Consider the following 13750-nt stretch of genomic DNA (forward strand, 5'->3'; position numbering starts at 1 on the left):
TGCAGCAGGTACTGAAAAGATACTGGACAGTTGTATACTTAAAAGCAACAATTGCCTTGCAGTCAAATCTTGCTGAGAGGCTTGCATTATTATTACTACAAGATTCTTATGGGGTGGATTCAGAGTCTGAATGGAGGGAGGACTGATGGCATACCCTATTCTGCACATGATGTTTAGTGTAGCTGCAAGGACATGAAATGAAGCAGGAGCAGGAAATATGGCTGAACTGTATAGTAGTAGTTCAACCAAATATGGTACGAGTTATCTTTGTACGTTTGCGATTGACCTTGTTTGATTGAGCTTGTCTGAAACAGTCTTGAGACCTTTCCCAGCTGTTTCCCATATGTTTTGCAAAGTGTTGTTGGTAATGCACTACATAATAAATTTAAAACAATTGTCTAACTATTCCCTCTCTGACTTTAGGCCATGAAGATCTTAGTGTCCACAACTCAGGTGATTAGACTACTTTTCGGGTTACGAGGTCACTAGTGAACTTTATACATCCTGAGGAAAATAACCACTTGTGTAGCTGCTGCGGGATCTGAGACTGATAATCTCTTGGTGTGGGTCTGCTCTCAAGGATAGAGGATAATGCTAAGTACATAGATTTATTTGCCAAACATATCATGCACCTGGTTTGTGTCATCATCTGTTGCTGAATGTTACGTGCTACTGAATGAGTTCATTATAAGTGACCATTTATGTGCTGCTGATTTCAGAGCTGAAGAACTTGACCTGTATTTTTCTTCCTCACGTGATCATTTTGTTGTAATCCCTATATGTCTTCTTCCAGTGAAGAGTTTTAATGCTGCTCAGGTATCTTTTTATTTGCTCTCTTGATTTCAAATTGTTTTGAGCTTGATATCTCCCTTCGAATGTTTGTTTAGCTTTTCCTCTTGAGTCAGTGTTGGCTTGTGCACTCTCAGCTTGGGTGAACCTCAGCATCTCTAGATGAGAAGGCATGTATTCCAATTCTAGGCAATGCATTAGAATAAAATCTCTTTTCAGAAAACTAAGAAAGTTCTTTAAACTCTTGTTGGATAGAAAACTGAACATGCTGTAAAGATGGCCACTGTATTCTTAAGGCAGAAAGCAAGGTTTGGGCCTTGGTGTTTCAGTTATTTTGCAGCGGTTGCCAGACACCTCCACAAGCACAGATCCAAACAAATGCTTGAAGCAACCTCAGCAGCTCAGGCACTCTTGCACATTGCCATTCAGAACTCTTCATTCTGTACCTTCAATGATACAGGCCTTGATTTGTATACATTACAGTACTAGTATAAAAAGTCAGGGCTTGACCCCAATTGACTCTCCCAATACTGTAAAGGAAATCCAGCTCTGGGGTATGCTTCTTGCAATCCCAATGGCTGCACTTAATGACATCAGTGTTTCTTTTTTCTAAGCGAGATGTGTCCTGGAAGACATCGGGGCAGAACTTCCTTTGTCCTAAGGAGTAGTTAACTTTGTGTAACCTGAGTGTCTCTTAGTTCAAGAAATTACCTGAGGTAAACTGTGTAACTTTTTTTTGGTCCCTTTCTTTGGTAGTACTGCAGAAGTTTTTTGATAGTACGGAAGGGCAGGAGAAATTATGACGTGAGGTTACATGCAGGAATGGGATTTCACCAGAAAGAAAAGGAAGAGCAGGGAGGTGCTTAACAAATTGTGTTGAAGCTGGACTCTGAAGTGAAGCCATTATTCGGGTGGGGAAAACATAGCGGTAATCTTACTGCAACTTTGCTTTTCAGAATGTTTCTTCAAACATAGTTCAGCATTGTTATCCGCAGCAGGTCATTTTTATCTTGCATATCTTATGCAACATACCTTAAATCTTCCCAGTCTTGATATTCCAGTTCCTCTTTATATCAAATGCCAGCTTCCCCTGAAAAAAGTGTTCCTTATAATATTGGTTTGCGGAGGCCTTAAGGTAGTTGATCTCAACAATAGCTTGTCTATCGTGAACATGACAATGGTAGGGAAAACAGAACTTGGTTCCCAGTACTGTTGTTTTTGTGCTTTGGCTGTAAGATCATCCTTCTCTCCCTGCAAAGAAGCCAAAGATACCTCTTGCAGCTGAGCTTTGTTATGCTTCAGTTGGTGGAATTTCTCTCTTAAGTAAGGGACGACTGGAGACAAGTTTCCCTGTAGCACTTCACTCTTCACAGGAGCGTGTTTCTGGGTGGATTGTACTCACCCTCTGGGCAAAGGCAAAGCTTTATTTGTGTTATTTCCTTACCATGTGGCAACTGGTCAAGGTACCTTTGCTGCTCTTAGGAATAGTACAGCACTGTGTTGCACGTAGACTCGTCACTGCAGAGACCAGTTGTGCTGGCTGAGACCATGATATGTTCTTTAAGGCTTCCATGAAGCATTGCTTATGCCTCACCCAGTTCATAGTGTTATCCTAAAGGGCTATTAGTGGCAGAGCTGATTGTGTTTCTTTAAATGAACGATGCCAATGGTAATGGCATGTTAGGCAGGGCAGCTGCAAGCTCGTCCTGAAACACAACCACCCTTGGAAACCCTATCCCTACCCCACTGACCCATGCAGGCTGACTTCATACTGTTGACTGACCATGCTGCGTCAATGCCTGAAATATTACTGCTTCCTGGCAGTGAGGTGGATCCCGTCGGTGTGACTGATAATGTGTTACTCGAAGCAGGGGAAAAGCTGCATTTACGCATCTTACCCATGGCTGACAACACAGGCCTGTTACTCATGGGGTGAAAGAATCCTCGCTCAGTTGGGATGTCCCTGCAAAGCGTGCTTCCAAATGCTATGCTCTGGAAATTTTTGGCAATATAATCTCTTCACAACAGATAAAGCTGAGTCCCAGCAGCTCACTATCTTTAGCTCTGTCCCTTGCACTCACAAATGTGCTCTGGTGCTATACCTTAAGCCTCTAGGTCTGAAATGCTCTGCCTGTGGAGAGGCTGTGTTGCAGAGCGCATTGCTGGAAAATAACATTCTACGGAACAGCCTCTCTTCTGCTGAAATCCTGGCACCGCTGCCTGTTGCAGCAGGAGAAGGAGACAACCTTTCTCCTTTTTTGTTCCATGTGAGGGTCACTCTCTTGTAAGAGCACAGAGCAGTGCTGAGCCATGCAGATGCCTGGAGTTCTCAGAGATAAAGCCCGTTGCTCTCCCTCTCCTTTCCCCTCATTGCACTGGACTTATCTGTGTGCCTGAGTTATGTTAAGTGGCGGGTGCGTGCCTGTTCTCCATTCCCCTTGCTGCTTTTGCTCCTTGGATTTCAATTCCAAACATGGTTATCCCTCTGGGGTCCCTCTCCTCGCTGCTGCCAAGTGATAGACGTACCAAATCCAACCCTGCCGCCCTCCCCGCCGCTCTCTCGCGGGCTCATTTTCACTGCCGAGGGCTGGCGACAGGAGCATTGCAACCAGATCTCTAACTGGACTCAGAGTTTTCCAGCTAATGGCCTCTGCTTTCTCTTTGCCTGAGCTTTTTCAGTTGCTGTTTTGCCAGATCTGTTTTTCTTTGGTGCAGCTAGGGAGAGGGCCAGTCTGATTTGTGAGCCACAAAGAGAAAAAGTGAGCTCTTCGGGGATTTTTTGGTAGTGAAAACATCTAGCAGTGCTTTAACATGTCGCTGTGAAGTGCACTGCTGTGGGACCAGCCGGTACTGAGGAGTAGGAGGAGGAAAAGCCACCCAGCAGCTCTGCTTTCAGACCTCTGCACTCTTTGCATATGACAATTGCTTTTTAACTCCAGTCGGCCGGGGCAGGATGAGAACCAGCAGCCCCCCCTGGGACCAAGCTGTCCTCCAGCCTCCTGCCTGCAATGCCTGGAAGGAGCACATGGAGGGAGCGGCCTACCATCTGGCCAGCTGTATCGTTCTCCTAGGCTACATGGGTGGCAGCGGCATCTTTGGGTCCCTCTATATTTTTGGCCTCCTGGCCCCGGGCTACTTCTGCTATGCTCTGTGGGGCTGGCTGAGCGCCTGTGGCCTTGACATCTTAGTCTGGAATGCGCTGCTCGTCCTCACCTGTGTGCTGCAGCTGGCTCACCTGGCTTACCGACTCCGCAGAGACACCGTCCCCGAAGAGTTTGAGCTTCTCTACAAGGCCATGTACCTGCCCTTGCAGGTGCCCCTGGAAGTCTACAGAGAAATTGTGAAGTGCTGTGAAGAGCAAGTGCAATCATTAGGCCGAGACCAGAATTACGCAGTGGAGGGCAAGACGCCCATCGACCGGCTCTCCTTGCTGCTGTCTGGCAGGTAAAGCTCTCCTGGTTCCCAGCAGGCCCACAGCAAAGCACTGAGGCTGCTGTGGGTAGTTTTCTCCCTCTGTACTAACTGGGGTGTGATTATTTCCTTCCTCTGAAAGGGCTTTGTGATATACGTCTTCCTGCTGCTTTTGCTGATTATTTTTTTTTTCAGCTTCCCTTTGGGCTTTTTCTATATATAAAAATATTTCAGGTAATGATACACAGCAAGCACAGCTGTGCTTATGATAATGTTGGGGGATCCTTACCTCTTTATGTGTCTTTTTAAAGTGATTTTATTTCTAGTGGGAGCTGCCCTGGAGCCATGAGAGCAGGAGGTGTGTCTGAACCTGTGTTCTCTGTGGGTTCCAGAAATGGCACTGTGCTATGGGTGACTGAGTACGCCAAGCAAGAGTCTTTGGTTCACCTGCTGCCCTGGCCAGCAGCATTAAGGGAGAACTTCGTCTCCATTATCTGAGCCTTCAAGGCTCTGTTTTTCCACTTTGAGGGTCATTTTGTCAAAAGAAAATCCATCTCACCTCAGCAGGCTCCTTTCTTTTTTTGTATTGTCATGCATCCATGCTGTTCCTTCTGGACCATCGAGGAGGACCTGTAGATGGTTGTAGCTGTTTGCCTTCAAGCTATGTTAATTTGCTATTTATTTACTGGGGGGTTTGATTGTGTGATAGAGTGAACAGTGCTGATGAGGTACTGGCATTTGTTTACCCTAGAGCCTGTGGCACACTCCCATGATCATACCTCTTTTCCAATTTTCAAAATCTAAATGCAGAAAATAGTAGTGATATTAACTGCTGCCAGGCACTCAGCGTTAATGTCAAGAGAGAGTAAAAAAGGAAAGAGACCTGTAAGTGTCTCACAAGGATTTTCCTTTGGGAAGATGAATTCAGCATCACCTGGAACTTGTGGTCTACTGCAGTGGAGGTGAGGGGGGACATGAAGAAGGGTTGTCCTTGCTTTTTCTTGTATGTTTGGACATTTCTGGGGGATGTGCTAAGAGCGTTCTGGGACTACCAACCCAGGCAATGTACTGGGAGGAAACTGGGTATGTGTATTTCTACTGGATGCCCTTCTCCTAACCAAACTCCATGCTAAGCACCCTCCTTTGAAGTGTACAGACCTGCAAATAGGATTTCTCAGGAGAGCTGCCTTGCCTTGCACTGGGTCATCTGCTGCTGCTCTGTGAGCACAAAATGCTGCAATGTGCAGTAAGCCAGCACTGGTGGAGTTGTCCTGCTCTCTTTTGCTGTGGGAAGTATGCATCTTGCTATGAGATGCTCTGTGGAGGTGGGATTGGATTTACATTTCTTGCTACCCACCCTGTTACATTACGAGGCCATGGCTGACCCTGCAGAGCACTGCAGAGCTGCTCTTCTGATGTCCTCTCCAGAATGGAATGATATTAAGATAAGGTGGACTGGAAGCACAGGATTTGCCTGGAACAGAAAGTATTGCAGTCCTTGACTTTCCCAGGCAGTGCATCTGACTAACTAAAATTCAGCAGCGAAATGAGCATTGTAACTCCTAAAAGCTGGAATTGCCCGAGCTCATGCTACTGCAGAGTGTGGCATGCAGCAGTGTGGTGGTGCAGAGCAAAAACAGAGCTTCAGCCTGCCCTGCCATTGTTCCAGGCTATGCAAATGATGCTTGGAAAGCAAGAGGCTGCAAGATTGAGTGTGCAGCAAACTATGAGCTTGCAGCATGCTGCCAGTGTGATTCTGGGAGAGGGCTGTGCAGCATGGAGGTGAGGATTGCCTGCCCTCATGCAACTCAAAGGAAAGCGGGAAGATGCAAGTAGAAAGAGGTATGGTCAGGCTGAGAAGTACTTGAACAGCAGCAATCTTGTGGGCTCAGAAGTCCTGGTTTAGGACTGGCATTGCACCTGTGAGGGCTGGGTATGCAGTAAAAATGAAACAAGTGGAGAGCAGGGCAGTGGCAGTGAATCTCATTTCCCATTGAGAAAAAGAGAGAGCCCCAAAGGCCAGAGTGTGTGCAGCTGCCTTTAGTAGGCTGTGACACACACGAGGCAGGGAGAAGGCCTCTCCTTGCCGGTGGGACCGGCTGTGTGGTCAATTTCAAGAGATATCTGCTTTGCAGTCTAAGCCTGTGCATTTTGCCTATACCTGCAGGATCCGTGTGAGCCAGGATGGGCAGTTCCTCCACTACATCTTTCCATACCAGTTTCTGGACTCTCCAGAATGGGAGTCACTACGACCTTCTGAGGAAGGAACGTTCCAGGTAACCCTAAGTGTCACCCAGGCTCACTCCTGGTTTCCCACAGCCAGCCAGCAGCAATGCCAGGCGCGATTCAGCAGGCGGGGAGGCCTTGGGTTGCTGGCTCGCTGCTGTCAGAATGCTCCCTTGTACCAACACTGAAATGTTTGCCCAGTGGGCTGCATTGTTCTGTGGCAGGATGGTATCTATTTGGGGTGGAGAAGCAGAAAGGATGATTCACGCCTGAATATGGTCCTTTCTGAGCAAAGGAATCCCTTGCTGAGAGACCAGAGCAATTGTTATTTGCAGCAATTGAGAGGGTTTTGATCTTGCTGTCAACACCACAGTATTTGTTGTTTGGCTTTCCTTCTGGAGGAGATTACGCAAACCCGTATCTCTCCGCCTTTAACCCATGGGATTGGCTGATAGCTATCAGGATGTCAATCTAGAGTGTGCCAGTTGGAGCATATGAGGAGAGGCTTTGCTAATCCCTGGGGAGGGTGGGACAGTCATGAGGGAATTATGCTCTTATGGGGACAGCCGCGTTCAGACTTGGTTAAGCCAAGGCAGCTCCCCATATCTGCTTTCCTCAGGTCTGAATTTGTCCTGGATACTGTGAGGGGGAGGTCATGGTGACTGGTTCTGAGACCTCTGCCATCACTGATCATCACAATCCTACCAGAGAAGGAGCAGCAGAGAATGGCTGACCCTGTAAGGGTGGCACAGCCTACAGTTTGTGAACAGAAATTGAGATGTCAGGCCAAGGTACTGAGGTGCATGGAGAGTAACAACAGCATGGCTGTGCCAGAGGTGGAGGTATCCTGTGTTTTGCACCAGGCTTCAACCTACTCCTGAGTTCTATTTAAGTAAGAGTTGATAAGAGAGAACAATACCTGTTGTTCCCTGAGGGAAAAGGTTCGTCAAAGGCAGGAAACATCTGCACAGGCATCAGCAGTGCTTTCTGAGCTAATTTCTGTGGAACCGAATGTTCCTAGAGCTCCTGGTCAGGGAGATCAGTTGCACCAGGGCACTGGGATAGCTGGTATTGGTCTGGGTGTGGAAAGGCTGCAGCAGCATGCTAGAAATGACTAAATCCTTATCTGCTCACTAAAGAGAATGAAGAATTATGAGGCTGCATGAGACCAAAATTCATCAGGTGTGGTTTGACTGGCAGAACATTGTTCTTGATGCCTGTGGTAACATGCTATCTTGAGCAAATGTTAGACCCACTAGTTCCCCATATCCGTGTCACTGATAAGACTATCTCATCTCAACCTTTTCCAGCACCACAGTCGTTTGGGTAGAAAAATGCATATTTGATTCTGGACCTTTGCTGGAACAGGACATGGAAAGCTTTTCTTGCCCACGTTTCCCCCTGTGGCTGACTGGGTTGAGCAATTCTAGGCCCACTGAGAAGTGGCAAGAGCCTGACTCACTCCACTTTTTCTCATGCCTTCTGCTTTGGCCACATCTTCTTCCCATACTGCTGCTGAGCTGCTGGCTTCCAGTGCCTGGAGGAGTTGGGTTTTGTGGCTGGCTCATTCTCCCAGAAGCTCTGATGATGCCAGAGGTTCATGAACAAATCCTGTCCTGTTGCCCTAGTTAGGAGAAAACCTAACTAAGTTCTGTTGTCGCAGTTCACCTAATCCCTTGTGAAAAAGAGAGGCTGTGCCAGAAATTGGTTAGGAAAATGAGATTCTCCTCACTGCAGTTTCTGTGTAACCCATACTCTCGCTAACCTTGTCCTGGGGAAGTTCTCAGCTATTAGGTCCTGTATTTCTTTCATAGGGCAGCTGCTTGCATGGCAGCAGTGTTAGGTATCAATCCCAAGGACACACACTTGCAGCCAAGCCATGTTCAGCTTCCCAATGGCCCTCTGCCACGGTGACTGGCCAAGGAGACCCCTGTGTATGGAGTGAAAGGGAGCCCCCGGGATATTTTGGTTCCAATGCTTGTTTGCATGCCTGTGTCTCCATTACATTCAGATATTCTTCTCTGGCCCAAGAGTATTTCACCTTGCATATGTTTCTTATATTTTATTATTATATTTATTGCAATATATAGTCATGTGTTGTATATTCTAAAATTACTGTTAGCTTGATCTTATAGCTAGTGTAAAAAATGGCTATAATGACTCCTTTGTTGCCCCACAGGTCACACTGACAGCTGAAACTGACTGCAGCTACATCACCTGGCCAAGGCGGCGGCTGTACCTCCTTCTGAGGAAGGACCGCTACATTTCCCGCCTCTTCTCCTCCCACTTGGGCTATGACATCTCAGAGAAGCTCTACTCCCTCAATGAGAAGCTCTTCGCCAAGTTTGGTCTCCGCTTTGACATCCGCTTGCCCAGCCTCTACCATGTCCTGGGACCGGCCTCCTCAGAGGGGGAGCTGGAGGAGGCCGAGGAGCTGCCGCGCTCACCACAGCCTGAACATGGGCTGGACGGGGCCTTGGAACCTCCTCCACAGCCTCCACCACCACCACCACCTTCACGCCCTCGGTCCTCCCGGGCCGAGAGCGACCTGCTGGGTGAGGACTCCACCAGTCTTGTCTTGGAAGATTTTGCTGAGTTACCAGGGTCATTTATGGACTATGTGAGCGAAGGGGAGTATATGAAGTGAGGGTGCTCCCTACACGGGCATGCGTCACTCCATGTGGCACCCCTGCGTAAGTACCCACCAGTGGCAGCAAGTCATTCCCCAGCCTCTTGCCCTTGCTTGCCACAGAGGTAAGGAAAAGTGCAGGTGGCTCCCCTGAAGTCCCCAGGGGCAGAGGTACAGCAGCCTCAAAGCAGAACAGAAGATAGTGGCTGCTTGGCCTTACCAGTTCCCTCCTGGTGGCTTCCCACTACCAGCGCAAGATGCCTTGCTCTCTTGTTACGGAGGTTAGCATACAAGTAGGTATAAACCCACAACACACAGCCCTCTTTTTCCCTAAGGAAATCACCACAAATGTACCTTATGATTGTCAGGTGCACCTGCTTGGTCATCATGGTGCTGGGAAGGACTATGATACTGCTGTGAGCACTTGGCAGCATTTTTTTGCCAGAGAACTCAAGGAGATGTCCTTGACCTGCATGATTTTAAGCAGGAGGAGGTAAAAGCTTAATTACAGGCATCAGGCACACAGTGGAGTGTAAGGACTGGTCACCAGCCCAGAGGAAGCTCCTCCCTGCCTTGTCCTCTCCATCCCCCTGGGGAGGTAGAGGCACTATAATGGCATCCAGGTTAGTGGGATGTATGGGTATCTGCAAGGACAGCGTGGGATTAGCCTGCTTGTGTGAGGTAGAGCTGTGACTGAAGATATTCTGGTATGGAACTGAGGAGGGTAAATGCAGGTAAGGGAGCTGACAACCTCAGTGAGGCCAGCACAGATAAAACCACCTCTAGGGCTTAACGTGGATTGATAGTGGGAGCACTGTGCATTATTCAAAGTCTCCAATGACCCTGAACTCTGCCAGGCCAAATGTAAAATATTGCTTTTACATGCCCCAAGCTCTACTTTCTGGTAAGTGGGAATAAGTGCTCCCCTCCAAAATGCCAGCTCCTTGCTCTTGGGGAAGGAAATTCCTGGGCTTGGGGACGGGACATTGGGACAGTACAGGCAAACAGAAATAGCTAGTAGAGTGGCTCATATTTGAAATTCATATGCAAGTGACTGAGAGATAAATTCCATGCTGAGCTACATTTAGCCAGCTGCTGCACACCAGCTGCAGTCTCCAAATGTGCATTCCTGCTGTCTTGAAATGCTGCTTTCTGGCAGCCAGTTGCCAGACTCCAAGCATAGGGCTGGGATTTCTGTCCTAGAAGTGACCACTGCATGAGTCCAAGCTGAGTCTGCAAGAAAGCTAAAAAGAGTTTTGGAAGCACTGGAGCTAGAAGATCTTCCTGTCCAATACCATTCTGCTTTGAATTAAGCTATGTGCCTGTTCCTGCATTTCCACGTCTACTGACTTGAAATCTGAGATATGATGGAGCTAGCCAGGAGAAGAACAAGTGTGTTTGGTTTTCCTTGAATTGGATTTAAACAAAACAAAACAGCAAGAGTTTTGCTTTGTTTAAAAAAAATGGTTCACAGAAAAAAAAAAAAATTAAAATCCTTATTTATTTTCCAGCTTAGGAGTTCTCCTAATTTGACAGTTAGGCTGTAGGCTGCTGGAGGTACAAACTTGAAGCTTTTTCAGTCCTTACTTGGAGAAGCAGGAACATGAATCAGTTATGAGACAGTCATTCTCTTAACTGTCAGGCATTTCTGTTGCATAGATGCAATCAAAAATAAATGCAGTTAGTGCTGTAAATGGGCACTTTGTCTGTGTTTTGCTTGTATGTTGTTTTCTCAGTGCTAGGATATCCATTCTCAGGTCACTGGCAGAATTCTCCTGGTAGATGAAGCTTAGTAAAATCAGAATTTCAAATGCAATTAAAAAAATAAGGAAGGAAGTGATGGAGGCAAAGAATACCACAGCTTTTCTTGAATTGAACCTTTCAGCCAACTGTATTTGGCGTAAGGCAATACTGTGAACATGCATGCAAAAGGTGCTTGTTTACATCTGCATTAGGGAAAGTTCATGGGATGCAACACAAAGGTCCATATTCTGTCACAAAGTCCTTTTAAAACATTTGGAAGTTCTTGCCTTTCTAGATCTTGGGACAGAGGCAATGTCAGCATGGGTTGATATTTGGAGTAGAGACTTGTGATAGAAGCCCAAATGTTCCAGAGGCCTGTATTTGGAGTGGAGGAGGGGATGGTCTTCCTTTTGTCGATTGTCACACTAGGACATTGTTCCACCATGACCTGAGCACTTAACAGCAGAAGGTAGTGCTAGAAAGGAGCTGCGCTCCTCCCTCCTGGCTGGGCACATGCACAGCTGCACCAGCCTGCTGCAGCCTGGGGCAAGCACTTTTGTAACTTCTGCGTTAAAAGTGGTGAAAACAGTAAACAGGGATAGTCCCCACATCATCCTTGCTTGAGGTATGCAATAGCTGTGGTCTCAGAGCTTTCCTGGGGCTTTCCCATGTCCTGAGCTCTCATCTGTCTCCCCAGCAGTTTCCAGGCTGGGTAATTACCTTCTGGTTCTCTAAATTCTTCTTGCCGGAGTGCTTCTGCAAATCACCTTTCTTTTCATTGACTGTTGCCAACTTGCTATGCCACAATGCAGGAAACAATTTCTGAATGACCACAGTGATTTTTGAATGTCCATAGATCTCAGTTGGAAAAGACCTTCAAGGTCATGAAGTCCAACCGTCAGTGTGACCTGCTGAATCTCATCACTGAACCACATCTCTTAGTTCCACATCTACATAACTCTTAGATACCTTCAGGAGTGGGAACTCCTCTGCTCTGGACAGCCTCTTCCAATCCCTGGTCACCATCTCTGTGGAGAATTTCTTCCTGATGTGCAACCTAAACCCCCTCCTTGCAACTTGAGGCCGTTTCAGTACAAAACTTTCCTGTGAGATGTGTTGTCCTACTGTAGTTACCCTCTAGTCCTTGAGAGAATTTCTCGTCTGCTTGCAAGCAAACAGACTGTGTTATCCTACTGAAGAGCACATGCTTTTTCAGGAGAACAGCTGTTTCAGTAATTTGTCTGTTTAAAAGAGACAGTTTCAAGGGTTCTGTTCAAAACTTGCTTTATACAGCATACTGCTGTATAGCCCAGTACTCCCTAGCAAACAAAGCTTTAATCCCTGAATGAAAATTGATACAACCAGAAGCCACCTGCCTTTTCCCCCTTCCATATTGCATTCGCTCTGGCTTGTTCTATAAATGCTTGCAAGATGCGTAGCTGCTGCTACTTAGTTTTGCATCTGTGAGCTGGCTTTCTCTTGGGTGGGCAAAATGGATGGGTGCTCGATGGGCTGTAGCCTGGTATCTACATTAGTAGGAATTTTTACACCTGCTTTGCAAGCAGAACTAAAGGAGCTGTGGGCTTTGTTCCAGTGGTATCACAGGAGGTGCTTGGAAAAGCTTTGGTTTTGCTGCTTCAGTGTGCTTGGATAACATTTTCTGATATATTGTGTGTGGAAGAATTATATGGTTTTGCATGTTAATTTAACAGGAGAGGGGGAGGAGGAAAAGTAATGGTGAGCTCTGTGAGGTTTGTGTCTTGGAAAGGTTTGCAAAACAAGTAAGAATTATTCCTCTGACACTAATGATGCTTTCTTTCTTTGTCCCTTTCTCTCCCCCTTAATTTTCCTTCCTGCTCCACTGCTTTTTTTCCACAGCCTCTGAGAACCTCTGGAGCCACCTTCCTGCTCCCTGCAAAGGACGAGCTCCCCTGGCTCCCACGCAGACCCCCGAGCTCTAGGGAACAGCAGGCTGTTTGGATCCCAAGCCCTCCTGGGGGGGCTGTGTACTCACACACCTTTCTGACCAGATGGACACTCTGTAGCACGCACCAAAATGTCTGCCTGCATGGACACGGACACTCAGGAGCACACTGAAGCACACGCGTGGGACTGCAGTGACCCTCCAGCACCTCCCACTCCACAATGTTTGCTTCAACTTGCTGGCCCCAGGGTGATACCCTGGTTTGATTTCTAGTCCTGCCTCCGCAGATCATTTCGGCAGGCCTGGTACCATGGCACAGCAATACGGCTGCAAGCAGCATGAGCTGCTCATGGGATCTGTGTTCCCTTTGATTTAACGATTCCCATTAAAGACAGAGGAGAAGTTGGTGGTGTTTGAGGATTTGGAGAGGGCGATAATGCTGCTTGGGGAATATGAGGTGGTTTGAAAGCCATCGGGAAAAGGACAGTGGGAATTGGGGGTGCCTGGTGGCTTTGATAATGGGCATGTATCAGAAGGCATAATATGGAGAGTGGATCTATTACATCACAGTAGGCGTCTGCTCTAGTAAGGCCAGGAAAGCCCTTCTAGGGACCAGGTTTCTCACTGCTGGCAAGCACTGCTTATCAAAGACATTACCAGTTTCTGGCAAAGGGTTTGAGTTGATTCTTTTGGAATAAGGAAGAGAAGAAACTGGGACTCAGGTGAGAAGGAGAGTCTGAAATGGCATTTTTGTACTCAGTGGGGCTTGGTCTCAGGTTGTGCACACAGTGAAGGAAATGAGTGAGAGCAAAAAGCCTCTGGGGAAAGCAGCCACTGGGAGGGAGGAGGTAGTGCAGTGCCCTAGGAGAAAGTGTGGAAATGGAAAAACATCTTCCACATTCAAGTGCAACAGTAGTTGGCTGATGGCCTTTCCCCACCAGACAGATCTCCTCCAAGTGAGGTCTGAGGCCTTGGGATCTGGCATTTGCTGAGCAGAGGAGGTAACTCTGTATTGACAACGTCTGGTG

General features: G+C 47.3%; 1 protein-coding gene across 2 annotated transcripts; it reads left to right on the forward strand.

Moving 5' to 3' along the window:
* Window positions 1–3329: 3329 nt before the first annotated feature.
* Window positions 3330–13124, forward strand: POPDC2 (popeye domain cAMP effector 2). Of its 2 annotated transcripts, none has more exons than XM_010719079.4 (4): window positions 3330–4233; window positions 6368–6476; window positions 8606–9119; window positions 12677–13124. In XM_010719079.4, exons 1-3 carry the CDS (start codon window positions 3743–3745, stop codon window positions 9071–9073), a joined length of 1068 nt encoding a protein of 355 aa, XP_010717381.1. In that variant the 5' UTR covers window positions 3330–3742; the 3' UTR covers window positions 9074–9119; window positions 12677–13124. The 2 variants fall into 2 exon arrangements, with proteins under 2 accessions (XP_010717381.1, XP_003202753.1); XM_003202705.5 differs by having other exon boundaries at window positions 8606–8981.
* Window positions 13125–13750: the final 626 nt, after the last annotated feature.

Source organism: Meleagris gallopavo, chromosome 1, assembly GCF_905368555.1.
Source record: "Meleagris gallopavo chromosome 1, MGAL_WU_HG_1.1, whole genome shotgun sequence".
Taxonomy (NCBI): Eukaryota; Metazoa; Chordata; class Aves; order Galliformes; family Phasianidae; genus Meleagris; species Meleagris gallopavo.

Bases quoted from the DNA above. Each gene is read 5' to 3' on its own strand.
- POPDC2 (XM_010719079.4), top strand. From the start codon at position 3,743: ATGAGAACCAGCAGCCCCCCCTGGGACCAAGCTGTCCTCCAGCCTCCT. The intron at 4,234-6,367 runs GTAAAGCTCTCC...CTATACCTGCAG, and splicing joins TCCTTGCTGCTGTCTGGCAG to GATCCGTGTGAGCCAGGATG. The intron at 6,477-8,605 runs GTAACCCTAAGT...GTTGCCCCACAG, and splicing joins CTGAGGAAGGAACGTTCCAG to GTCACACTGACAGCTGAAAC.